Source organism: Bufo bufo, chromosome 2 (genome assembly GCF_905171765.1).
Source record: "Bufo bufo chromosome 2, aBufBuf1.1, whole genome shotgun sequence".
Lineage (NCBI taxonomy): Eukaryota > Metazoa > Chordata > Amphibia > Anura > Bufonidae > Bufo > Bufo bufo.
Genome location: NC_053390.1, coordinates 768,665,659 through 768,693,104, shown reverse-complemented (window position 1 = coordinate 768,693,104; position 27,446 = coordinate 768,665,659). Strand labels below are relative to the sequence as shown.

Sequence of the window (27,446 nt, the reverse complement as noted above, 5' to 3'; positions counted from 1 at the left end):
AAAAAAAAATCTTTATTTTATAAAAAAAACATAAAATAATACGACATACATAGTATTGTAGTGATGAATCAGTTTTTGTTAACTTTTAAAAGTTCACAATTTAGCAAGTTGATTCATCTTGTACAATCCATATATAATGATTCTAAAGACATGGAAAAGAAATCTGGACAAGCGGCTTGAGTCAAAATTTTAAATATAGAAGCATTTATATATAGAAATAAAAATAATAAAATAAAAAAGAATTTTAGTATTAGCATGACCAAGTATTTTGATTTAGCAAGTTTTGTCCTGCAGCATTGAGAAGAAGAATTTGCACAGTGAGCTCCATGAGTTTCCACAGTACTCGTTGGCTAATCTTTGCCTCTCCAGGATATCTGGATCTTCTGCACACTCTTTAGTTGGTTCAATGATGTCCACTTTAGTTGTTGGTTTAGGCCCTTCTTGGACTTTATGTTCATGGCTGGGCACCGACACACTAGAGAAGATGTACCTTAGGTGTGCCTCCGGAGGGCCTTTCTTGCACTCCTTAGACTTTAGAACAGCTTGTTGGTCCTGGCAAATGTTCTTCTGCTTTTTCAGAGCCCGATTGATTTGCTTCCAGTAAGACTTCTGATTTGTGGCGTAATTTTGGCATGATGTAGGGTTTCCTCCATAGGCACAGGATACTTTTGTTTCCCCTTTAGTACATTCAACATTTAAAGTTACAGTCTCAGCCCCAGATACAGACCAGATGCATTCTGCTTTGTCTTTACTGAGAAATTTTCCTTGAAGGAAGCCTCCCCCTCCTTTAGATCCTCTCTCTCTTTCTCCATTATGAGTGGAATGTTTTTGCTTTTCGTCTTTACCTGCCCCTCTCTGTTTGTCTCTCTTTCCTTCTTTTTGCTTATTTCCTTCCACCATGAGAATCTGTGAGATCAGGAGTGTCGCCACTGTAAGCAAGGCAAACCTTTTCAGCTTCATGGTGTTATTCATGGGAAATGAAAGGATGATACCTGGATGTAAAAAATGATGGATATCAGTGCATAAGAATATGAAAAGTTGAGCATTAATTATGACTTTTCCGAGACTTTAATGCTGATGACTTATCCTCAGGATAGGTCATCAGTATCTAATAGCTTGGAGTCCAACACCCAGGACCCTTGCCGATCAGCAGTTTGAGAAGGCAACGACGCTGGCGCCTTCTCTCAGCTTTTTGTAGGCCAATGACAACATCGGTCACATGGCCTAGGCGCAGCTTAACCCCATAGTAGTGAATGGGGCTGAGTGCGATATATGCTTGCTAAGCTGCTAGAAGGCTGCGGCACTCACAAGATAATTGGTGCCTTCTCAAACAGCTGATTGTCCTGGGTGTTGGACTCCCACCGATCAGATACTGATGACCTATCCTGAGGATAGGTCATCAGTGTTAAAGTCTTGAAGAACCCTCATGCCAGGAGAGTTCCAACCAAGATTATATTCTGAAAGGTTATAGATATAGGTGAGAATATCACATTGGTGAAGCTTGTGATCTCAGACCACCCCCATTCCCACAATAAAAGGACTCAATATAACACACACCTGTTCAGCCCGACTCAGAACTTCCTGTAAATTGTAAACTGAACTCAACATTCTTAGCAAAAGTTTTCTTGTGATACATTTCTGTGTTACGTTTCCATCGAATGCCATAGAGCCCTCTCATTCTGGAAATCAGTGGTGGCCAAACTGCTAACTCCCCCAAAGTGATTGTCTTTTATGTATCTGCCACAAACTAAACGATCATTTCAACTGGGTTCCCCCTTAACAAACCTGGCAAGTTAAAATGTCAGTGTTACAGTTTTAGGCTAGGACTAGAGCCATTCCTATAAGTTGTGTAACCAGTGATTGTGTTACCCCAAAGCTACCACGTTGTATTGGAAAGCTTATTAAAGCTGCATTTCACTCCCTATGACAGGTCACGGGCGTGTCCTTTATGCTGCAACTCTTCTTATCAGAGCTCGAGGAGCACATCCTTTCTGCTGCAGCTCAGGGGGTGTGTTCTTTCTGCTGCAGCTCAGGGGGTGTGTTCTTTCTGCTGCAGCTCAGGGTGTGTGTTCTTTCTGCTGCAGCTCAGGGGGTGTGTTCTTTCTGCTGCAGTTTTCTCCCTGTAACTGTCACAGCTTCTAACAGCAAGTATAACTGGTGGCAGTTGAAGAATGGAATTCAGCATGTGAGAGCACCTAGTAGGCAGGTGTCCACATTACTGCAAACAACAGGGTGTCCGTACAATGTAGTAAAGAGAATATCTCTGAACTGGAGCGTTTTTGTAACAGAAAGTAAATTACAAAAATAGCTAGCTAGTTTCCCATGCTGAATTCTATTACAATAATATTTATTGCTGGCACTCTCCCCATTTTTGAGGAATTCCAATTTCATAAAACGATGGCATATGATTAGGATATGCCATCACGTTATGATCATTGTGGGACCAACCTCTGGGACCTCCATGAAAGGGCCACAGTGCTGGTTCTTTACACTTTGCACCTTACAAAGGTTTTAATGTGTCCACAAAACCACGATATCCTGAAGTTTCACAAAGGCGCAGCTTAGATGCTATTTTCATTTAACATCTATTTGACGTGTGATTCAAGCAGGGGAAAGTTACATTATACAGTGACATGACTCACTTCATAGCCCTGCTCTGGGCATAGAGAAGCGCCTAAGGAAAAACAAACTCAGTGCATAACTAAGGGGGAGGTGCATGACACAGGGATTCAAATACCCCCAAAAATGTAATCCCTGTGTCATGCACCGCCTCTCATAGAACAGAATATCCGTTTTGCCCAGAGTATTCCTTTAACCTTATTTTTTCATTCCTAATATTTCTAAATCAGTTTCTGGTAATGACTCTTGCAACTCTTTCCCTTATGGATGGTTACTTCTATGGACATTTAGAGTACTGCCACCGCCCAAACGCAGCACAGCCGCATCGCGTTAGCAGCACCTTAAGGGTAGGTTCACATCACCGTTTTGTTTTATGTTTTTCTGACCCGTCAGAAGAACAGAAAACAAACAGAAAATACGGATCCTGTATTTTGAGCATCAGTTGTGCTAATTTTGCATCAATTTTAGCCATTTCCGCCTGAGATCCGCTATTTTGGACAGAAGAAAAAGTCCTCCATGAAGTACTTATTCTTCCATCTAAAATAATATTTCTTAGACGGAACTGGCTAAAATGAATGCAAAATGAGCATAACGGATGCTCCAAATAAAGGGTGAGTTTTGCTTTTTTTAAATTTTCTGTTAAGAAACAAAACGGGGATGTAAATCTACCCTTAGTAATACAATTCTTATTAACCCATCAATCATAGAATAATAGATGCTATGTTTTTTCTTCTTATATTGTATTATATGGCGTTATTTTGTCCTTTTAAATAAGCTTCTCATAGCCCATTCATTGGATAGAGCATTGTCATACTATGAGGAAATGACTAAAGAGAAATATCATTACGCGTACCTTGTGGTTTGGAGATTTCCTCCTTGGATGTCTTCAGGTGCAGTGTTGTATCACATGTGTTGCTAGTTGTAAATGAGAGGTATTTATAAAGTGTAGAGGACACACCTAAGCTCAGGATTACGACATGGCCTTCAATATTTGTTTCAATATTGTCTTACGAGACACACCTCCTGGATTTAGGCCAGTTTAAAATGTGCTACCTGACAACCGTAATACTGGATTTCCTTTTGTTGTTTCATTGTTTTCCGCCAAATGAGCTGCTTTGCAGTTTCTGCCGGGAGCTCTTTCATGTGTCCGTACCAACGTGAGCCCTCTTCCGGGCTCTACCTGTAATGCAGGCATCTTTACTATGCAGCAGAGCTGGTTTTCTTTTTCTAACTGCACAGAATTTTCTATACGAATGTGTTTAAACTTGTTTCCTTGTGTTATTTTATTATTTATCGGCCCGATTATGGAGTATATGAAATGAATTCATCCGTGCCATTTAGTGTGCTCTGTAATATGATATTTCATGTCATTGTTTAAATAAAGTGGGATCTGCAATCCTGTATTAAATGTCAAATTTTCTTTCCCATGGCACTTTCAGAACTGATGAGATTTGAAGCACATAAAGTCTTTAAGATTGTTGTAATGAACCGAACCTCGCAGCCCGTCCTGATGTCACTACTACGTCGGGATCACGCGGTACGGTCTCTTCACTTTCACCAAGACGCGACGTTCCGAACCACCTGGGGGTACGTGAGGTGGGCTTGGCACAGTTTTACACAGACACCCCCTGTCCACACGGGCACAGGGAGTGAGAGAGGATGGCCCACGCGACCTCCAGCGTGGCATAACACTCTCTCATAACCATGACAGACTGAGAGAGCCCTTTAACTGCCCCAGTGAAACAGAGCCCTGCCAGCCCGGTAGACTGCCACCAGTTACTCGTTAGACATAAGCCCGGTCCATTAACGGGATTATATCAGGCCAGAAACCAGCCCAGGTAGCATGTAGCGTTAAACCAAGACACGGATGTGTGGATTCGTGGATCGAGATAAGCACAACCCAAGATTAAATTGTATATTGAATCGCCTTAAGGGGGCACACTAGACTACAATGCTATATATACAATGGCCAGAGATGCAAATGCAAGTGGTAGTACAATCAGAATTAGCAGAAAATGTAAAAGTCAGTTACCGGATATATGTCTAGGCCTTGGTGCTGCAGTCACATGGGAGGCAGTGATGCCAGCGGGGTTCCTGGCCTCTTCTAACACGATACACGTCGCAACCTCCCTTTAGAAGAAAAAACATGGCTACTGCCTCGCACGGGCAATTAACCACTTCCCGCAACTGTAACGCCGAAAGGCGTCATTGCGGCGGCTCCCCCAGGCTACGCTAACGCCAATTGGCGTCATCTCGCGTGAGCCGAGATTTCCTGTGAACGCGCGCACACAGGCGCGCGCGCTCACAGGAACGGAAGGTAAGAGGGTTGATCTCCAGCCTGCCAGCGGCGATCGTTCGCTGGCAGGCTGTAGATGCGATTTTTTTAACCCCTGACAGGTATATTAGACGCTGTTTTGATAACAGCGTCTAATATACCTGCTAGCTGGTCCTCTGGTGGTCCAATTTGTTTAGATCGACCACCAGAGGACACAGGTAGCTCAGTAAAGTAGCACCAAGCACCACTACACTACACTACACCCCCCCCCCCGTCACTTATTAACCCCTTATTAGCCCCTGATCACCCCATATAGACTCCCTGATCACCCCCTGTCATTGATTACCCCCCTGTCATTGATCACCCCCCTGTAAAGCTCCATTCAGACGTCCGCATGATTTTTACGGATCCACTGATAGATGGATCGGATCCGCAAAACGCACACGGACGTCTGAATGGAGCCTTACAGGGGCGTGATCAATGACTGTGGTGATCACCCCATATAGACTCCCTGATCACCCCCCTGTCATTGATTACCCCCCTGTCATTGATCACACCCCTGTAAAGCTCCATTCAGACGTCCGCATGATTTTTACGGATCCACTGATAGATGGATCGGATCCGCAAAACGCACACGGACGTCTGAATGGAGCCTTACAGGGGCGTGATCAATGACTGTGGTGATCACCCCATATAGACTCCCTGATCACCCCCCTGTCATTGATTACCCCCCTGTCATTGATCACACCCCTGTAAAGCTCCATTCAGACGTCCGCATGATTTTTACGGATCCACTGATTGATGGATCGGATCCGCAAAACGCATACGAACGTCTGAATGGAGCCTTACAGGGGCGTGATCAATGACTGTGGTGATCACCCCATATAGACTCCCTCATCACCCACCTGTCATTGATCACACCCCTGTAAAGCTCCATTCAGACGTCCGCATGATTTTTACGGATCCACTGATAGATGGATCGGATCCGCAAAACGCACACGGACGTCTGAATGGAGCCTTACAGGGGCGTGATCAATGACTGTGGAGATCACTCCATATAGACTCCCTGATCACCCCCCTGTCATTGATTACCCCCCTGTCATTGATCACACCCCTGTAAAGCTCCATTCAGACGTCCGCATGATTTTTACGGATCCACTGATAGATAGATCGGATCCGCAAAACGCATGCAGACGTCTGAATGGAGCCTTACAGGGGCATGATCAATGACTGTGGTGATCACCCCATATAGACTCCCTCATCACCCCCCTGTCATTGATCACACCCCTGTAAAGCTCCATTCAGACGTCCGCATGATTTTTACGGATCCACTGATAGATGGATCGGATCCGCAAAACACATACGGACATCTGAATGGAGCCTTATAGGGGGGTGATCAATGACAGGGGGGTGATCACCCCATATAGACTCCCTGATCACCCCCCCTGTCATTGATCACCCCCCTGTAAAGCTCCATTCAGACGTCCGCATGATTTTTACGGATCCACTGATAGATGGATCGGATCCGCAAAACACATACGGACGTCTGAATGGAGCCTTACAGGGGCGTGATCAATGACTGTGGTGATCACCCCATATAGACTCCCTGATCACCCCCCTGTCATTGATTACCCCCCTGTCATTGATAACCCCCTGTAAAGCTCCATTCAGACGTCCGCATGATTTTTACGGATCCACTGATAGATGGATCGGATCCGCAAAACGCATACGGACGTCTGAATGGAGCCTTACAGGGGCATGATCAATGACTGTGGTGATCACCCCATATAGACTTCCTGATCACCCCCCTGTCATTGATCCCCCCCCCTGTCATTGATCACCCCCCTGTCATTGATCACCCCCCTGTCATTGATCACCCCTCTGTAAGGCTCCATTCAGACATTTTTTTGGCCCAAGTTAGCGGAAATTATTATTTTTTTCTTACAAAGTCTCATATTCCACTAACTTGTGTCAAAAAATTAAATCTCACATGAACTCACCATACCCCTCACGGAATCCAAATGCGTAAAATTTTTTAGACATTTATATTCCAGACTTCTTCTCACGCTTTAGGGCCCCTAGAATGCCAGGGCAGTATAAATACCCCACATGTGACCCCATTTCGGAAAGAAGACACCCCCAGGTATTCCGTGAGGGGCATATTGAGTCCATGAAAGATTGAAATTTTTGTCCCAAGTTAGCGGAAAGGGAGACTTTGTGAGAAAAAAATTAAAAATATCAATTTCCGATAGCTTGTGCCAAAAAAAAATAATTTAGATGAACTCGCTATGCCCCTCATTGAATACCTTGGGGTGTCTTCTTTCCAAAATGGGGTCACATGTGGGGTATTTATACTGCCCTGGCATTCTAGGGGCCCCAAAGCGTGAGAAGAAGTCTGGTATCCAAATGTCTAAAAATGCCCTCCTAAAAGGAATTTGGGCACCTTTGCGCATCTAGGCTGCAAAAAAGTGTCACACATGTGGTATCGCCGTATTCAGGAGAAGTTGGGGAATGTGTTTTGGGGTGTCATTTTACATATACCCATGCTGGGTGAGAGAAATATCTTGGTCAAATGCCAACTTTGTATAAAAAAATGGGAAAAGTTGTCTTTTGCCAAGATATTTCTCTCACCCAGCATGGGTATATGTAAAATGACACCCCAAAACACATTCCCCAACTTCTCCTGAATACGGCAATACCACATGTGTGACACTTTTTTGCAGCCTAGGTGGGCAAAGGGGCCCATATTCCAAAGAGCACCTTTAGGATTTCACAGGTCATTTACCTACTTACCACAAATTAGGGCCCCTGGAAAATGCCAGGGCAGTATAACTACCCCACAAGTGACCCCATTTTGGAAAGAAGACACCCCAAGGTATTCCGTGAGGGGCATGGCGAGTTCCTAGAATTTTTTATTTTTTGTCAGTTAGTGGAAAATGATGATTTTTTTTTTTTTTTTTTTCCTTACAAAGTCTCATATTCCACTAACTTGTGACAAAAAATAAAAACTTCCATGAACTCACTATGCCCATCAGCGAATACCTTGGGGTGTCTTCTTTCCAAAATGGGGTCACTTGTGGGGTAGTTATACTGCCCTGGCATTCTAGGGGCCCAAATGTGTGGTAAGGAGTTTGAAATCAAATTCTGTAAAAAATGACCAGTGAAATCCGAAAGGTGCTCTTTGGAATATGGGCCCCTTTGCCCACCTAGGCTGCAAAAAAGTGTCACACATGTGGTATCTCCGTATTCAGGAGAAGTTGGGGAATGTGTTTTGGGGTGTCATTTTACATATACCCATGCTGGGTGAGAGAAATATCTTGGCAAAAGACAACTTTTACCATTTTTTTATACAAAGTTGTCTTTTGCCAAGATATTTCTCTCACCCAGCATGGGTATATGTAAAATGACACCCCAAAACACATTCCCCAACTCCTCCTGAATACGGAGATACCACATGTGTGACACTTTTTTGCAGCCTAGGTGGGCAAAGGGGCCCACATTCCAAAGAGCACCTTTCGGATTTCACCAGCCATTTTTTACAGAATTTGATTTCAAACTCCTTACCACACATTTGGGCCCCTAGAATGCCAGGGCAGTATAACTACCCCACAAGTGACCCCATTTTGGAAAGAAGACATCCCAAGGTATTCGCTGATGGGCATAGTGAGTTCATGGAAGCTTTTATTTTTTGTCACAAGTTAGTGGAATATGAGACTTTGTAAGAAAAAAAAAATAAAAATCATCATTTTCCGCTAACTTGTGACAAAAAATAAAAAGTTCTATGAACTCACTATGCCCATCAGCGAATACCTTAGGGTGTGTACTTTCCGAAATGGGGTCATTTGTGGGGTGTTTGTACTGTCTGGCCATTGTAGAACCTCAGGAAACATGACAGGTGCTCAGAAAGTCAGAGCTGCTTCAAAAAGCGGAAATTCACATTTTTGTACCATAGTTTGTAAACGCTATAACTTTTACCCAAACCATTTTTTTTTTACCCAAACATTTTTTTTTTATCAAAGACATGTAGAACAATAAATTTAGAGCAAAATTTATATATGGATCTCGTTTTTTTTGCAAAATTTTACAACTGAAAGTGAAAAATGTCATTTTTTTGCAAAAAAATTGTTAAATTTCGATTAATAACAAAAAATGTCAGCAGCAATGAAATACCACCAAATGAAAGCTCTATTAGTGAGAAGAAAAGGAGGTAAAATTCATTTGGGTGGTAAGTTGCATGACCGAGCAATAAACCGCTAAAGTTGTGGAGTGCCGATTTGTAAAAAAGGGCCTGGTCTTTAGGGGGGTATAAACCTGTGGTCCTTAAGTGGTTAAACCCTTGGTCGGTCACTCCCCTCCCACCCCTTGGGAGGGTCCCACTCCGCCTCTCTTTGGGTAGGATAGTGAAAACCCAATATGGATCATGACTCCTCACCAGAGGAGGCGGTTCTGACGTCAATGGATCCGGCTGGGTCCCTGGTACATTTAGAGACCAAACACGGTGTTGCTACTTGGCTTCTACTATGAGTTCTCCATCCCTGGGTCCTACAAGCGAGGGAGACCCAGGGTAACTTTCGGGATCTCAAAGATATAACCAGTATACGGCTAACAGCTATGATAATTTCATAAATCCTTATAAACTCATGGTACCAGACTGTCTGGGGTTTCTTTGATGCAGTCGACCAGGCCAGACCCCCCAGCATGGAGTCATCTTGTCAGAGAAGCTTGCTTCCAGTACGGCTGCTGGAGGTGTGAAATGTTAGCACTTTGACATTTTGAGGCTGGGCCACCTGTGGAGCCTATTTCCTATGCAAGGGCCCTTCACCCCTGACAGAAAATTGACAGGCATCAAGTGATATTCCCCCATATTCCTCACAATTGTGTTCCAGGGTTTTCCCATCAAATGATGACACCAGAAAAATGTAGAGAATAGCAAGTTCTTAGAAATCGTGCTGGAGGCTCAGCAGTTTCAATACACATAGGCTCGGTATCTGTGGTACAAATCTGTCTAAAAATCTGTCACAAATTGGTGCATTTTGGGGCATACACTTTTCTCAGACATACTCAACAGGAGGTGAATCTTATTGAAAAGGGGGTGGAGCTTTGTGTGAAAGGGGCAGGGCCTGAGATGCAAAAAATTGTACGGATTTGCGCCACAATTCTGGAGTAAATATCTGTCTCAAAGTAAGCTAGCCAATAGTTAGAATAGAATCAGTGAAAGCAGGCTATCCCTGCACCTCATCTGTCACCCGACCTAGATATGGCAGTGGGGCATCCTGAGGATAGGTCATCAGTACATAAATTCCAGAGAACCCCTTTAAGATAAAGGATTCAGTGACTGGGGTCTTGCTATTGCATGTCTGTTCTGTGTATATTTTCTTTGCTGGGCGTCAGCATTGTAGTCTCTGCTTTTTCATTTTCCATATGATGAATGAAGAGAGGACGCTGCCTTTTCATACTCCCACTCATTCACAGCTGTTCAAATCTTCCCCTTGTGCCGCGTTTGTGCTTTCTTTGAATGTTCGGTCTGAATAAGCTCAGTGATCTTCATTGATGCTCGCACTCTTTACCTGCAGCTTCCATCACAGCAAAAAGAGACTGAAATGTGCAGTTACCAGATTTTTTATAGATCTGGGCACCTGGATGTTACTCTAGAAACTCCTTTACTGATGTTCAATTTAACCTTCTAACAGTTACATTAAAATTGGAAAAACCCTTTTGAAAATTTAACTTTTTTTTAATTTTTAATATGTCTGAATCAACTATTATTGGCGCATAACACAAGTGCATGGTTAATGTCTTAGTGGCATAACTAATTTTAGCCTTAAAGGGGTTTCCAATACTTTATAACTGATGACTTATCCTCTTTCCTCCAGCAATCTTTTTTTTTTCTTCTAAAAAGTTTTCTTGATTTTGCAGGATAAGCTGTAGTTTTTTAGGGACCATTTTGGGGTACATATAAATAGCATTTTCAACATTATTTTGTGGAATTTATTTATGGCATTCACTGTGTGGTATAAGTAACATGATAAAAATTAAACCCTATTAACCCTTAAGCAGTGAACCTGGTATTAGTCCTTTATCAATTAAATGCTATGTTACTGTATATGCCTGCTGCAGCCAGCCACTGACTTCAGCAGTATACGGCATGAGACGTTCCTCTGCCTCGCTCCAGTTTTTTAAAAAATCTGTTGTGGCGGTGATGTGCCCTTATACACATGTGACCACTGCACCCAATCACTGGCTTCCACGGTATATGGCACAAGACTGCTGCTCCTCTACCCCCCTTTGGTCTTTGTTTACCTGGCTGCTGCAGTTATCCTATCACATAATCACTGCAGCCAATCCCTGGCCTAAGTGGTATATGACACATTTTCACAACTGTGTTGTGCCATACATTTTGAGTATCTAGAATATCCCCTTAATATACTCTATCAGCAGTATGATTTTCCGCTTTTATATGCACACCTCCTCACACTGTGTTGCACTTTATACAAGATAATATTTTAAACTAGACGTAGGTAGATAATAAAACAATGCAATAAAAACACTGACAAGCCTGCAATAAAGTAAATGCCCTCTTGTTTTGAAGGGGTTCTCCAGGAATTAAGAAAATGAAAATACTTAAATATTACTTTATTATAAATATATTCCCAAATACCTTTCATTATTTAAAATGGCTTGTTTTCTCTGGGGAGCAATCATTAGGAGAAACAAAATGGCCGCCATCCTATAAGTACAGACAAAAGCTGTCCTAATCACAAAGGAGGACTTACACAAGTTAATGCACAACACTGAGGTAAAGAGCTGCCTCATCCTCCTCTCCTGCTTGTTACGGATTATGATCCTGATTACAGATGATAAGAACTTCAGATGAATCTTTGTAGGAATGGAGGAGACATGAAGTACAGAGAGGACGGGCAGGTCAGAAAGTGGTTATGTGAGGTAATGGAGACTGCATACAGGTGCTGCTGCTCATTATCCACATCCCCACCTCATCTCTGTACTTCATGTCTCCTCATGAGCTCCATTCCTACAGAGATTCAGCTGAAGTTCTTATCATCTGTTTTCAGGATCATAATCCCCGACAAGCAGAGCAGAGAGGAGGATGAAGCAGCTCTTTACCTCAGTGTTGTGAAGTCCTCCTGTGTGAATATGACAGGTTCTATGTGTACTAATAGGACGGCGGACATTTTATTACTCCTGATGATTGCTGCCCAGACAAAATGAGCCATTATAACTAACGAAAGGTATGTGGGAACATATTTATAATAAAATAATATTTAAGTATTTTCATTTTCTTAATTCCCGAAGAACCCCTTTAACCCCTTCCCGGCTCGGCCAGCGCTGTAATAGTATGGCGCAGCGGGACATGACTTGCCGCCCAGCGCCGTACTATTACGGCCCACTGATCGGGCGGGTGCAGGAGCTGCGCCCGCTCGATCAGCTGCAGGGGACTGACTGTTCCCGTTAGCCGGACCCCTGCTGTATGCGCCGGCATCAGTGAAAACACCAAGGGGTGACCGCGACATAGAAGGGGTTTGCTGCGGGTGAGAGAGCCCATCGGGTCCCCGCCCAATGCCTTGCACGACATCGGGACCTGCCTTCTACGGGTGCCCAGGAGATCCAGCCACCGGTATATTACTCTGTATAATACACTAACAGGCAATGCATTACAATACAGATGTATTGTAATGCATTGCAGAGGGGATCAGACCGCCAAAAGTTAAAGTCAGAAATAAAGTTAAAAAAAAGTGTTTTTAATAAAAAATAAAATAAAGTTTCAAGTAAAAAAAGAAAAAAATGCCCCTTTCCCCTGATTTTATAATAAAAAAAACAAAAAAAAACACACATATTAGGTATCGGCGTGTCCGTAACGACCGGCTCTATAAATATATCACATGATCCTCCCCGTCTGATAAACACCATAAAAAAATAAAATTAAAACTGTGTCAAAAAAAGCCATTTTTGTCACCTTACATCACAAAAAGTGCAACACCAAGCGATCAAAAAGGCGTATGTCCCACAAAATGATACCAATAAAACCGTCACCTCATTCTGCAAATAATGAACCCCTACATAAGAAAATCGCAAAAAAAATTAAAAAAAACATGGAGACACTAAACATCATTTTTGTTGTTTCAAATAAGCTATTATTGTGTTAAAGAGAAATAAATTAAAAAAGTATACATATTAGGTATCGCCGTGTCCTATAATCAGCTCTATAAAACTATCACAGGACCTAACCCCCCAGGTAAACACAGTAAAAAATAAAAACTGTATAAAAAAAGCAGTTTTTGTCACCTTACAGCACAAAAATTGCAACACCAAGCGATCAAAAAGGCGTATGCCCCCAAAAATAGTACCAATCAAACCGTCACCTCATCCCGCAAAAAATGAGATCCTAACTATGGCAATCGGTCAAAAAATAAAAAAGCTATTACTCTCAGACAATGGAGACACTAAAATATTATTATCTTTTGCTTCAAAACTGCTATTATTGTGCTAAAGTGAAATAAATAAAAAAAGTAGACATATTAGGTATTTCCGCGTTCGTAACAACCTGCTCTATAAAAATACCACATGACCTAACCCCTCAGATGAACACAGTAACAAAAATAAAATAAAAACTGCCAAAATTACAAATTTTTTGGTCACCTTGCCCCATAAAGTGTAATAATGAATGATGAAAAAATCATATGCATCCAAAAATGGTACCAATAAAAACGTCAACTGTTCCTTCAAATAACGAGCCCCTCCACAAGACGATCAGCAGAAAAATAAAAAAAATAAGGCGTTCAGAAAATGGAGACACAAAAACATAATTTTTTTTCAAAAATGCTTTATTACGTAAAACTGAGACAAACAAACAAAGAAAGTAGACATATTTGATATCATTGCGTCCATAACAACCTGCTCTATAAAAATAGCACATGATCTACCCTGTCAGATGAATGTTGTAAAAAATAAAAATAAAAACTGTGCCAAAACAGCCATTTTCTGTTACCTTGCCTCACAAAAAACATAATATAGAGCAATTAAAAATCATAATTACCCAAAATAGTACCAATAAAACTGGCACCTTATCCCCTAGTTTCCAAAATTGGGTCACTTTTTGGGAGTTTCTACTGTAAGGGTGCATCAGGGGGGCTTCAAATGGGACATGGCATCTAAAAACCAGTCCAGCAAAATCTGCCTTCCAAAAACCATATGACGCTCCTTTTCTTTCTGCGCCCTGATGTGTGCCCTTACATCAGTTTGAGACCATATGTGTGGTGTTTTTGGAAACCGCAGAATCAGGGTAATAAATAATGAGTTTTGTTTGGCTGTTAAAAAAAAATGGATTAAAATGTAAAATCTGCCAAAAAAGTGAAAATTTTGAAATTTCATCTCCATTTTCCTTTCATTCTTGTGGAACAGCTAAAGGGTTAACAAAGTTTGTAAAATCAGTTTTGAGTAGCTTGAGGGGTGATGTTTCTATAATGGGTCATTTATGGGGGGTTTCCACTATGTAAGCCCTACAAAGTGACTTCGGACCTGAACTGGTCCTTAAAAAGTGGGTTTTGGAAATTTTCTTAAAAATTTTAAGAATTGCTTCTAAAATTCTAAGCCTTCTAATGTCCTAAAAAATAAAATGACATTTACAAAATGATGCTAACATAAAGTAGACATATGGGGAATGTTAAGTAATAAATATTTTATGAGGTATCACTTTCTGTTTTAAAAGCAGAGAAATAGAAATTTTGAAAATGGCTAATTCTTCAATATTTTTGGTAAGTTTGGGATTTTTTCATAAATAAAGGTGAAATATATTGACTTAAATTTATGACTATTATGAAGTACAATGTGTCACGAGAAAACAGTCTCAGAATGGCTTGGATAAATAAAAGTGTTCCAAAGTTACTACCACATAAAGTGACACATGTCGGATTTGCAAAAAAATGGCCAGGGCAGGAAGGTGAAAACTGGCCCGGGGTTGAAAGGGTTAAAGAACAGTGTACTGATTAGTGTGGTTCCCAAGAGCACAGTGGCCTCCAGAATGCTTAACTGGAAGAAGTTTGGAACAACCAGGACTATTCCTACAGCTGGCCTCCCCACCAAACTAAGTAACAGGGGACAAAGGGCCTTGGTAAGAGAGGTGACCAAGAACCCAATGCTGACTGGGTGTTTTCCAACGTCTGGGACAGGGAGACTGGACAGAGTTGAGAGAAAGCTGAATGGAGCAAAGTACTGAGATATTCTTAATGAAAACCTGATCCAGAGTGCTCTGGACCTCAGACTGAGTCAAAGGTTCACCTTTCAACAAGACAATGACAGTAAGCACACAGCCAAGATATCACAGGAGTGACTTAAGGACAGAGCTTGAAAGGATCTGTAAAGAAGAATGGCAAAAGATCACCTAATGCAGGTGTGCAAACCTTGTGGCATCGTCGGAACTGCCTGCCGGATCCGTCGATCTAGATGTGACTGAAAGCATTTGTGAGACGGATCTGGATGCGGATCCGTCTCACAAATGCATTGCAAGAACGGATCTGTCTCTCTGCTTGTCATGCGGACAGACGGATCCCTCTTGTATCTTTTTTTTTATTTTTACCGGTCTGCGCATGCGCAGGCCGGAAGGACGGATCCGGCATTCCGGTATTTTGAATGCCGGATCCGGCACTAATACATTCCTATGGAGAAAAATGCCGGATCTGGCATTCACTCAAGTCTTCAGTTTTTTTCGCCGGAGATAAAACCGTGGCATGCTGGGGTTTTATCTTTTGCCTGATCAGTCAAAATGACTGAACTGAAGACATCCTGATGCATCCTGAACCGATTGCTCTCCATTCAGAATGCATGGGGATATGCCTGATCAGTTCTTTTCCGGTATAGAGCCCCTAGGACAGAACTCAGTGCCGGAAAAGAAAAACGCTAGTGTGAAAGTAGCCTAAAGGGTCTGAATACTTATGTCAATGCTTTTAGTGATTTTAGTTTTTCCTTTTCAAGAAATTAGAAAAGTCTTTATAAATTCTGTTTTCAGTTTCTCATTATGGGGTATTAAATGCAGAATTATGCGAATTTTAAAAAAAATATATTTTAACACAAGACCACAGCATAACAATTCCTCTAAAGGTCAATCTTCGTTTCTTCAGAACAGAGAATCTTGTTTCTCACAGTCTGAGAGTAGTTTAGGTGCATTTTTTCCAAACGTCCATGTTTCTTTTACTAAGGAGAGGCTTCTTTCTGGCCACTGCCATAAATCCGAGATTAGTGGGGCGCTGCAATGATGGTTGACCTTCTGGAAGTTTCTCCCATTTGCACATAGGATCTTTGGAGCTGAGCTAGAGTTATCATTTGGTTTTTGATCACCTTTTCTATTGAAATTTCTGCTTTTCCTTTTCAGTAAATTAGCAAAGAGCTCTACAATTCTCTTTTCAGAATATGAAAGGGTCTGAAGACTTTCTGAAAGGCACTGTTCATGCAGTAGAAATATTGTCTGGTTTTTATGTTCATTATATTTTCCTCTCCAGTAGTGCCACCTAGTGTTTATCCCTATGGTTCATCTTCTGCATTCAGTGCTGGAACAACATCCCCAGTAGCTTCCCTGCTCCCTTTCTCTTCCCAGCGCTCGTGTAGTGGTCTCCTAGTAAAGCAGGTGGAGTGGAACAGACCCCTTTTATTCATTCTTCCCTAACTTTTAGATATGTGGGACTATTTTATAGGCAGAGGGAAGTAAGGAATTAACTTGAGCTAACTGCAATGCATCATGGAATATGCAGATGCTTGATGAGCTGCTGCCCACTCACATACAGAAAAGAAAGTCCTTCAGATATGTAAGAAAATGAGTTTTAAATTTGTAGGATAACCCCTTTAATTTGCTTCATCCCAGAAAGTGCATAAACTGTGTCATGCACTTTATTCATCAATCTTGCCTCCAAGTGGTCACAACTAGTGTTGAGCGAACTTGTGTTTCAATTTCGGCGCACACGGTTCGGGTTATCTAAGAATTCCGTTATGGATTCCGCTACCATGGACCATAAGTTATGGGTCCATGGTAGTGGAATCCTTAAGGGAATTCTTACATAACCCGAACCTTGTGCGCCAAATGTGAAACACAAGTTCACTCAACCCTAGTCATAACCCATGGATACGAGCCGTGTATAATGTGATGGAAAAATTAATCCAGCCAGTAAAGGAGGCAATATGGACAATCACAATACATTAGTAAGTACCTTGTATTAACTGTGTCTACATGATAAATGCCATTTCAATGATAAAACACTACAGGTACCAGCGCAGTTTCTCCTGTGCCCCCGACACAGTAAAGGATGTGAAAACTCACTGGAATAGCTGTAGGGATCAATTCCTACATAAATTGACTAAATATAGCATAAGTTGGGATGCGGCACCAAAAAAAGAGGACCTACATGTATACCCAACAGCTAACTTTACTCAAAGATGCGATGGAACTGCGACCCACTGTGGACAATCCAACAGAGGATGAAACACAGGTGGATACTCCAGTTCTCGTATCTCGGTACAGGGCGTACCACTTCACAACCTCCAACATCAGCAGCGGAGGGCACCACTGGCCATATTTCATGTCGAAGAAGGGAACGCCTAGACACGGTTTCTGCATCAGATACTCAGGCCATGATTGACGCTTGTGTGCTCGAGCATCCGAAACAATGCTGTACCGTACTTCCTGTTTGATCACCTACGTTTAAGGTTTTGCTCTTGCACCAGTGGTGTTTAGCAATTAATGCATACAAAAATTTCAGTATTAACCTTGCCGCAGCTCAGGGCCGGACTGGGGATAAAAACCAGCCCTGGAAAAAGTTGCATACCAGCCCCAAAGCGTTACGTCATTATTTACTTGTTTATAAAAGGGGAAAGCATTCATTGTAAACACGAATATGAACTTTGCCCCACGATAGCTCTTTTGTAGAACCCCATTGTTCATATTACCGTTTTACTGGCTAGGGCAGCGCTAAATCCCGGCCATCAGTGACGGTGACGTCACTGGGCTTCCTGGCAGCCCCATGGAGAGCCCCGGTACGTCACCAGATCTTCAAAAAATGCCTTTGCCCTGCGCGATTTAGCGCAGGGCAAAGGAGAGCATCGGAGCATAAACTGCAGGGGGGCTGCCGGGGGGAAAATGGAGGGACGTCCGGGTTCAGCTCTGAACCCGGACAACCCCTTTAATTTATACTCAGATATAGTCCTCCTGTAAGTACCTGGCCTTCCCCCTCTTCCTTACCCCCCTTCCCCTTCTGTCCCCCTTGAATGTATGTCAGCAGCAGCACCAGGAGAAGGACTGGAGCTGCAGGCTGCACAGGGACAAATGAGTGACTGGCAACCCCTTACTGCTGTCACAGAGTTGCTGGATTCTCCTGGAAAAGTTGTTGAAGTGCAGCTGCCTGGAGGTGGTGGGCTCCAAGCTTCTCACAGCCACTCTGACCATCATGCATGGAGTTTCAGCTGCCTGGAAGTGACCTCCAGGCTTCTATGTATGAAGGCACAGTAGACTGCTGGGAGCTGCCTGTGTGGAGGCTGAGCAGCCTGCTGGATGCAGAGAGCTGTGTGATCACTGTCCCCTCCTGTACAGAGAGCAGCAAGGGACTCTCCAGGAGTGGCATCAGCTGGGCAGATCAGCTTCTAGGATATGGGCTCCATGGGCCCTCTGTAGCCCTCACATGCTTCTTTATGCATCACAGCAACGAGATGATTGGGGCAGTTGACAGCAGGGCTCTGGCTGGAGGTAGCACTTTGTGAAAGGTTGTCACACAGGTTGTCAGGGGCTGGGAGGGGAGAACATCTTGGTGTGTAACCTGGTGTCACTGTGCTGTACCAAGGATCTGCTGGGCATGGTGTCTCCACAGAGGGCAGGGAATCAGATGGACTGAGGAGGGCTTGTACTTTGGAGAAGAATATGTGGCTTCATGTGACAGAGCAGAGGAATCGCACAGAAGAGTGTGTGGATGAGGATACGTCGTGTCTCCAGGAGCTCTGCCCCTGACATCTCCAAGTGGCAGACACTGCTGGACCCCCCTGGCACCCTGCACACAGAGCCTTCCTGTATGTATGGCTGGTGCCAACTTGTGATCAGATCTGACAGTCTGAAGCCAGGAAGCGCTGCCACCCTGTCCCCAGGTCTGCTCTGTGCATGCACCCGGAGCCCTCTGTGCCCACGCCGGTGATGCCATGTCCCGCAACCATAGTGGAGGTGATGTGGGAGGCTCTGGATAAAAAGCAGCTCTGGAGGTAAAGGCAGGGGCAGGGACCGTTACTACGGGTCGGGGCAACAGGGTGCTGTTAAACTCCAGTAGAGGGGACGGGCTGCTTTTCCTGGGCACCAGTGACACTGGCAGGGGCAGCGGTGTGGGACCGGAGGGGGCTTGCAGGAGAGCCGCCGGGGGAAGCAGGGAGCTTGCATGAGCTTATTGGGGAAGCCGCTGTCGTACAACAGCAGCCAGAGCTGCCGGAGGAACGTGAAGTACCGGAAGGCTGCATAACTACCTGTGCAACGTGCTGGGCATTTGTCTACCACGTCTTTGTGTGAGTACCGGACACCGTGCTGCTGTGTATAATGCACCGCCACTCGCCACATGTGGGCATGGCCCTGGCATCCAATACATATCAGGGAAAGCTATACTGTGCATTTATATTGTGTGCAGGGTGCCAGGGGGGTCCAGCAGTGTCTGTCACTTGGAGATGTCAGGGGCAGAGCTCCTGGAGACACAAATTCTCCTCATCCACACACTCTTCTGTTCGGTTCCTCTGCTCTGTCACATGAAGCCACATATTCTTCTCCAAAGTACAAGCCCTCCTCAGTCAATCTGATTCCCTGCCCTCTGTGGAGGCACCATGCCCAGCAGATCCTTGGTACAGCACAGTGACACCAGGTTACACACCAAGATGTTCTCCACTCCCAGCCCCTGACAACCTGTGTGACAACCTTTCACAAAGTGCTACCTCCAGCCAGAGCCCTGCTGTCAACTGCCCCAATCTCCTTGCTGTGATGCATAAAGAAGCATGTGAGGGCCACAGAGGGCCCATGGAGCCCAGATCTTAGAAACGGATCTGCCCAGCTGATACAGTCTCCTGCAAACTGGAGACTGTATGCACACTAATATACACTACATAACCCTGACAGCCTGCACAGTCACATGTGGGCACAGCCCTGGCATCCAATACATGTCACAGAGAACTATACTGTGCAGTATAGCTTATAATGCACAGTATAGCTCTCTGTGACATGTATTGGATGCCAGGGCTGTGCCCACATGTGACTGTGCAGGCTGTCAGGGTTATGTAGTGTATATTAGTGTGCATACAGTCTTATAAATTATAAGACTGTATGTAAATAATATACACTACATAACCCTGACAGCCTGCACAGTCACATGTGGGCACAGCCTGGCCCCTTCTTACCCCCAGGGCTGTTTACATCGGCGGCGACGGCATACACAGGGGTCAAGCTCTGCTTCCGGTCTGCGGCCTGGGCCCGGCATATTTGAATCTGGTAAGGCGGCGGGAGCCTGAGGCCACTTAGGAAGAGAGGGGCGGCCACACACAGTCAGGACAGCCAGCCAGGCCGGGCGGATCATGGGCTGCCGCTCACAGCGACACCAGGTGGTCGGAGGGAGCAGTGCCGCTCCCACGGAGGCCGGCCTGCTGTGCTGGCCGGCTCAGCTCCACCCACCTGCCAGTGCGGCCACCACTACAATGCATCAGACTGAGGCTAGCTTTCGGATTCGGCCCGCCGGCCGCAGAAAAAGTGCAGGCACATCTTAAAGCGGCCCCAGGGCCGGCGGCCCACCGGGAAATTTCCCGGTATCCCGGTAGGCCAGTCCGGCCCTGCCGCAGCTGAATAATGGGTTTCGAAACGCAAGTGTGGATATTGGCTAATAAAGTGTACTATTGGCTAATACAGTACTGGTGAACTTTGTGCTAAGCCACATATCTCATTGAAGGGTCCATGGAGCAGGTAGGAGTACTTCATCACCTTCAATGTTTACGCGCACATATTATTGCATGTAAACACAGTAGAAGACAAAGCACTAACATAGGCTCCATCTATGTATATATTTTTTTCCATACGTAAGTCAATAAACTCACACCCACTGCTATATGCTCCGTCCAATGTGTTGTCGTAGTCAGGGTTGCCAACCAGAGTTTTTCTTTTTTCTGTACAACTTAGGCTACTTTCACACTCGCGTTTTTGCGGATCCGTCATGGATCTGCAAAAACGTTTCCGTTACAATAATACAACCGCATGCATCCATCCTAAACGTATCCAGTTGTGTTATGTCTTCTATAGCCATGACGGATCCGTCTTGAACACCATTGAAAGTCAATGGGGGACGGATCCGTTTTCTATTGTACCAGATTGTATCAGAGAACACAGATCCGTCCCCATTGACTTACATTGTGTGTCTGTTTGGCTCCGCTTCGTCAGGCGGACAGCAAAGCGCTGCAGGCAGCATTTTGGTGTCCGCCTCTAGAGCGGAATGATGACTGATCGGAGGCAAACTGATGCATTCTGAGCGGATCCTTTTCCATTCAGAATGCATTAGGGCAAAACTGATCCGTTTTGGACCGCTTTTGAGAGCCCTGAACGCATCTCACAAACGGAAAGCCTAAACGCCAGTGTGAAAGTAGCCTTATCCAAAAATTATGGACAGCCAACATTTTTTATGGACAAATTGGAAAGATATAATGAATGATAAAAATTAAAAGTAATACATGTCTATAGCTCAATATACAGATAAAAACCCATTACCAGCATTTACTGTGAGCTGTAAAGTGATGATAATAAACACCAAAAAAATCTAGTCAAGTGCCACCAGCCTAAAAAAATCATGGTCACTTTTTTTTTTTCACAGACAAATGAAAAATATTCGGCATATTTTCGCAAATTTGAGAATTCGTGATCTCCAGTCATTATTTTCCTGATTGCAAAAATTAGCAATCGAAAAATTTGCGATACGAAAATTTGCGATCAACACTACTCAGAAAGCCTTCTCATTGGCCCACAAGCAAGAAGCAGTGAGGGATCATGGGTACTGATGAAAAAAAAAGTAGAATATTACGAAGATATAGCACTATATTCTAGATATTCGCAAATTCTCGAAGTGCCAATATAGAAATTCGTGATTAGAATATTAGTGATCAACACTAGTGAGTAGCACTGCAGTATGGAGCTACAACAAATACGCATTAGACCCGGCTGTATAGTTATGTTGCAAATCAGCTTACAAGCAAGTGTAAGGAAAATTGCAATCAGATTCTGCACAACGCACCAGTAGTTGTGTTTGTCAATTTAAAGTTGTAGTCATGCAGAACCTGATCACAAACGTTTTTCCAATCTCCTAGGTGAGGGGGAAAAAGAAACTTACCTGAGATTCAGTGATGATGTGGGCTTCTTTTTACAACAACATCTTGTCAAATTGTATGAAATTTAAATCCAAGTTGGTCCCTTTTTAAAGGGGTTCTCCGGGATTTTAATATTAATGACTTATCCTCAGGACCGCTGTGTGCAGTCAGGACATAGTCGGTATGTAGAGCACGTAGGTGCGCACTATAGCCTGACGCTGTGCAGTTGTTTGAGAGATTATATGGCACACCAAAAAGTTTTATAATGCTTTTAGTCCATCATGTAAGTTTTTTCATTACTTTGTACAATCAATCCATGTCCAGAAATTCCACATATATGCAAAGTTTTTACAAGGCCATATACTGTCCCAACGATTCAGTCCGACAAAGGGATCTGTCAAGAAATGTGAACAACAGATATAGCATTCCATATATTGTCAGAGAGTAAAATATACAGGTGAAACTCGAAAAATAGAATATCGTGCAAAGTTTATTTATTTCAGTAATGCAACTTAAAAGGTGAAACTAACATATGAGACTCATTACATACAAAGCGAGATATTTTTCAAGCCTTTATTTGTTATAATTTGGATGATTACGGCTTACAGCTTATGAAACCCCAAAGTCTCAATTTTAAGGTCCCCTTTGCTCAGGGGGTATGGATTAATTAGCTGACACTTTGAGCCTAGAATATTAACCCTTTTCACAAAATTATAATTTTAAGCTGCATTAATGCAATTTCTTTTAATTTGCATTAGGCCTCATGCACACGACCGTGGTGTGTTTTGCGGTCCGCAAATCGCGGATTCGCAAAACACAGATGGCGTCCGTGCCCGTTCCGCAAATTGCGGAACGGCACGGACAGCCTTTAATATAAATGCCTATTCTTGTCCGCAAAGCGCGGACAAGAATAGGAAATGTTAAATTGTTTTTAGCAGGGCCACGGAACGGAGCTGTCCGCATCTTTTGCGGCCCCATTGAAGTGAATGGGTCCGCATCCGAGCCGCCAGCACGGCGGCTCGGATGCGGACCAAAAATAAATGGACTTTTGCACAATATTCTAATTTTTCGAGTTTCACCTGTATATATGAGAAGAAGCAAAAAGCAAATAAAGTTAAATATACGCCAATAATGAGAAGTAAAAATAATAATAATCGTCAAAGAACGGCGCAATCAACATCAAATATGATTGCTACAGGTCCATAATAATGGCAATTATATACATTAGTATATGATTGAAGTACTATTATGAGGCATGTCGAGGTATGTAGAATAAAGTAAGAGAGTGTCTAATGTAGCAGAATGCTAGGGAGATGGAGGACAGGGAAGCAAGAAGATAGGATGATGGAAGCTAAAATTTCTATGTATAGACAATAAGAAATAAGAGGGGGCTGGTGGTGTTGAGAGTGATAAGGAAATACATTGCTGGTGAAGTTAGTCAAAGAGGTGCAACTGTTACCTGAGGCAAGGAGTGGAGAAACTTAAAGGGTTTCTATCACTTCGTTTCACCTATTTAGCTTTCAGACACTAGCGATCCGCTAGTGTCTGCTTTATCTAACCATCCTAATATAAGAGCTTATTGTCCTGCCGTTTAGCTAAAAAAATAACTTATATAGATATGCAAATGAGCCTCTAGGTGCTATGGGGGCGTGATTAGCACCTAGAGGCTCCGTCTACCTTAACAAACTGCCGCCGCCCAGCGCGTCCCTCCAGCCCGCCCATCTCCTCCGGAATGCGATGCTCCTCGTATTCGGCGCATGCGCAGTGAATGTCTGATCGCTTCCCTGCTCAGACATCTCCACTGCGCCTGCGCCGATGACGTCATAGTGCTCCGAGGAACAGGCGCAGTGGAGATGTCTGAGCAGGGAAGCGATCAGACATTCACTGCGCATGCGCAGAACAGAGACGCGCACGGAGAGGATCGCTTCAGCTGGAGATGGGCGGGCTGGAGGGACGCGCTGGGCGGCTGCAGTTTGTTAAGGTAGACGGAGCCTCTAGGTGCTAATCACGCCCCCATAGCACCTAGAGGCTCATTTGCATATCTATATAAGTTATTTTTTTAGCTAAACGGCAGGACAATAAGCTCTTATATTAGGATGGTTAGATAAAGCAGACACTAGCGGATCGCTAGTGTCTGAAAGCTAAATAGGTGAAACAAAGTGATAGAAACCCTTTAATCTGGACTGCGGCGAATGGCGGTCGTCCACGCTATAAATAGAGGGATAGAGTGTATGGTGTCCCAGGAGTAATCGCGCCCCACGGCTGACGTCACTATGTCAGCGTGCGTGCACATGCGAGCAACGTTGTATGAGGTTATACTGGCAAGAGAACCGCTCGTGTAGTGGTTACTATGGAGAAGTAACGCTAAAAGAGGCGGAGGGAGACAAAGACTAGTATCTTCTAGTATCTTCTACATGAATGTACAGTAGGGAAATAATCTAATGCATCAAATATGAAATAAATCAAATGTATAAAGTATATACACTCGCCTAAAGAATTATTAGGAACACCATACTAATACGGTGTTGGACCCCCTTTTGCCTTCAGAACTGCCTTAATTCTACGTGGCATTGATTCAACATGGTGCTGATAGCATTCTTTAGAAATGTTGGCCCATATTGATAGGATAGCATCTTGCAGTTGATGGAGATTTGAGGGATGCACATCCAGGGCACGAACCTCCCGTTCCACCACATCCCAAAGATGCTCTATTGGGTTGAGATCTGGTGACTGTGGGGGCCATTTTAGTACAGTGAACTCATTGTCATGTTCAAGAAACCAATTTGAAATGATTCGAGCTTTGTGACATGGTGCATTATCCTGCTGGAAGTAGCCATCAGAGGATGGATACATGTTCTCATTCTGTTTACGCCAAATTTGGACTCTACCATTTGAATGTCTCAACAGAAATCGAGACTCATCAGACCAGGCAACATTTTTCCAGTCTTCAACAGTCCAATTTTGGTGAGCTCGTGCAAATAGTAGCCTCTTTTTCCTATTTGTAGTGGAGATGAGTGGTACCCGGTGGGGTCTTCTGCTGTTGTAGCCCATCCGCCTCAAGGTTGTGCATGTTGTGGCTTCACAAATGCTTTGCTGCATACCTTGGTTGTAACGAGTGGTTATTTCAGTCAACGTTGCTCTTCTATCAGCTTGAATCAGTCGGCTCATTCTCCTCTGACCTCTAGCATCCACAAGGCATTTTTGCCCACAGGACTGCCGCATACTGGATGTTTTTCCCTTTTCACACCATTCTTTGTAAACCCTAGAAATGGTTGTGCGTGAAAATCCCAGTAACTGAGCAGATTGTGAAATACTCAGACCGGCCCGTCTGGCACCAACAACCATGCCACGCTCAAAATTGCTTAAATCACCTTTCTTTCCCATTCTGACATTCAGTTTGGCGTTCAGGAGATTGTCTTGACCAGGACCACCCCCCTAAATGCATTGAAGCAACTGCCATGTGATTGGTTGACTAGATAATTGCATTAATGAGAAATAGAACAGGTGTTCCTAATAATTCTTTAGGTGAGTGTATGTTGTGACACAGTGAGGGGTTTTGTCTGGGGAGGCAGGTATTTTCCTCCCAACATGTGCGGCTGGGCTGGTTTCCAGCCAGGCGAAGTCAAATACCGGACCGGAGTTTAAGTGCTGGTCTGGGTTTTGGCAGCACCTGGCTGTCCTTAAATAGGCAGCTGGGCTCAGCAGCTGAGTCTCTGTGTTGGGGTCTGAGGTTTTGTGCCGGACTGGAGGTCAGAGACCCACGTGCAGGGGGAACAGGCCCCCTAAAGCCTGCTGTGGACTGCTGGAGACAGAACTTTCAACAAGGTGATATGTGCAATATCAACTTTCTATTGTGTGTGAATTAACACCAAAGACTGCAAAGTGACATGTTGTTCTGTGCAAATTGAAATTTCCATTTGTGTGTGAATTAACACCAAAGACTGCAAAGTGACGTGTTGTTTTATGCAACTGCCGCAAGTGTGAATAAACACTGAAGTTTGAGTTAAGAACTTGTATTTTGCCTATGTACTGCGTCCGCTTACCCTATCTACTAGAGAAAAACCCCACAATTGGGCAATCGCAGTGAGGCTGGCGTGAAGGCCGAATTTATTTATTTTTTCCGGCGTGGTTGTATGACTTATATCAAACCACCGTCTCATCGGTGTCTTCTATCAGAGAACTGTGGTGAAAAAACGCACTATGGTGTAGTATGCTCCAAACACCTATCGCGCCTTGTGAATATGATATACTCACAAGACTCCACTTGTAAAACGCGTAGATAAAGATCTCATCGGTGTCTTCTAAAGGAGAGCTCTGTTGGTAGAGCGGGCATAAGCCTGGAGCCGTCGATTCAGCAGGTCTTCATCCAAACCACGATCCAACCAGTAAAGTGCTGCTTGTAAAGGATAATGCCGGACTCCCACTTCCAAAGAACTCAAAGGAAGGAGGTCGCAAGAATAGTGAAGTATGTACCAATATGTCAGATAAAATTTTTTAATATACTCACAAAAGTACAGGTATAAAAGCGTGTTTAAAAACAATCTGTATTGCCCGACCCGGGTTTCGCCATAATGCTTCGTCTGGGGCGTTAATTACTAAGTGGATACAACTGGGTTTAAGTTAACGGGGAAACCTCCCCTTTTATACGTCATGATGATCACTAGATCTCTTGGAATATTAGGTATTTTTAAAAAGGGAAAAGCACAAAATAAGTGTTCTAACCACACATACTGTATATACAACAGATGCAAACAATCTTGTAAAATAGAATAGGTGATGCAAATGGGATAAGGTAAGTAGATGGACCTATGTCTCCTCCTATCGTATAAAAACCCTAAAATCAGTGTTTAGACTATACAGGCATTAACATCGCATTCAATATTTAGCCCCTGAGGCTGAATAGTGTCAAGAAGGAACATCCACTCCACCTCCTTTTTGTTTAATATCGCAATAAAATCTCCTCCACGTATAGGGGTATGCACCATCTCAATACCAGTGAAACGCAGACCCCTAGGGTTTTTTTGGTGATAAATCTTGAAGTGCAAAGAGACACTGTGCGTCTCAAGCCCTTTTTTAATATTGCGAATGTGTTCCTGAACTCGAGTCTTGAGGCTCCGTGTGGTTCTTCCCACATATTGGAGGCCACAGGGGCACTCCAACAAATAGATGACACCCACATTGTTACAAGAAAAAT

The 27,446-nt window shown here is 43.6% G+C and overlaps 1 protein-coding gene across 1 annotated transcript; it reads right to left on the bottom strand.

Moving 5' to 3' along the window:
• Positions 1 to 264: 264 nt before the first annotated feature.
• FGFBP1 (fibroblast growth factor binding protein 1) lies at positions 265 to 3,622 on the bottom strand. The gene is made up of 2 exons (XM_040419078.1): positions 3,473 to 3,622; positions 265 to 992 (listed from the first exon to the last, which is right to left on the bottom strand). Exon 2 carries the CDS (start codon positions 970 to 972, stop codon positions 274 to 276), a length of 699 nt encoding a protein of 232 aa, XP_040275012.1. The 5' UTR covers positions 973 to 992; positions 3,473 to 3,622; the 3' UTR covers positions 265 to 273.
• Between the last annotated feature and the right edge of the window lie 23,824 nt (positions 3,623 to 27,446).

Excerpts from the sequence above, each read along its gene's own strand:
- FGFBP1 (XM_040419078.1), bottom strand. The coding sequence starts at position 972 with ATGAATAACACCATGAAGCTGAAAAGGTTTGCCTTGCTTACAGTGGCG.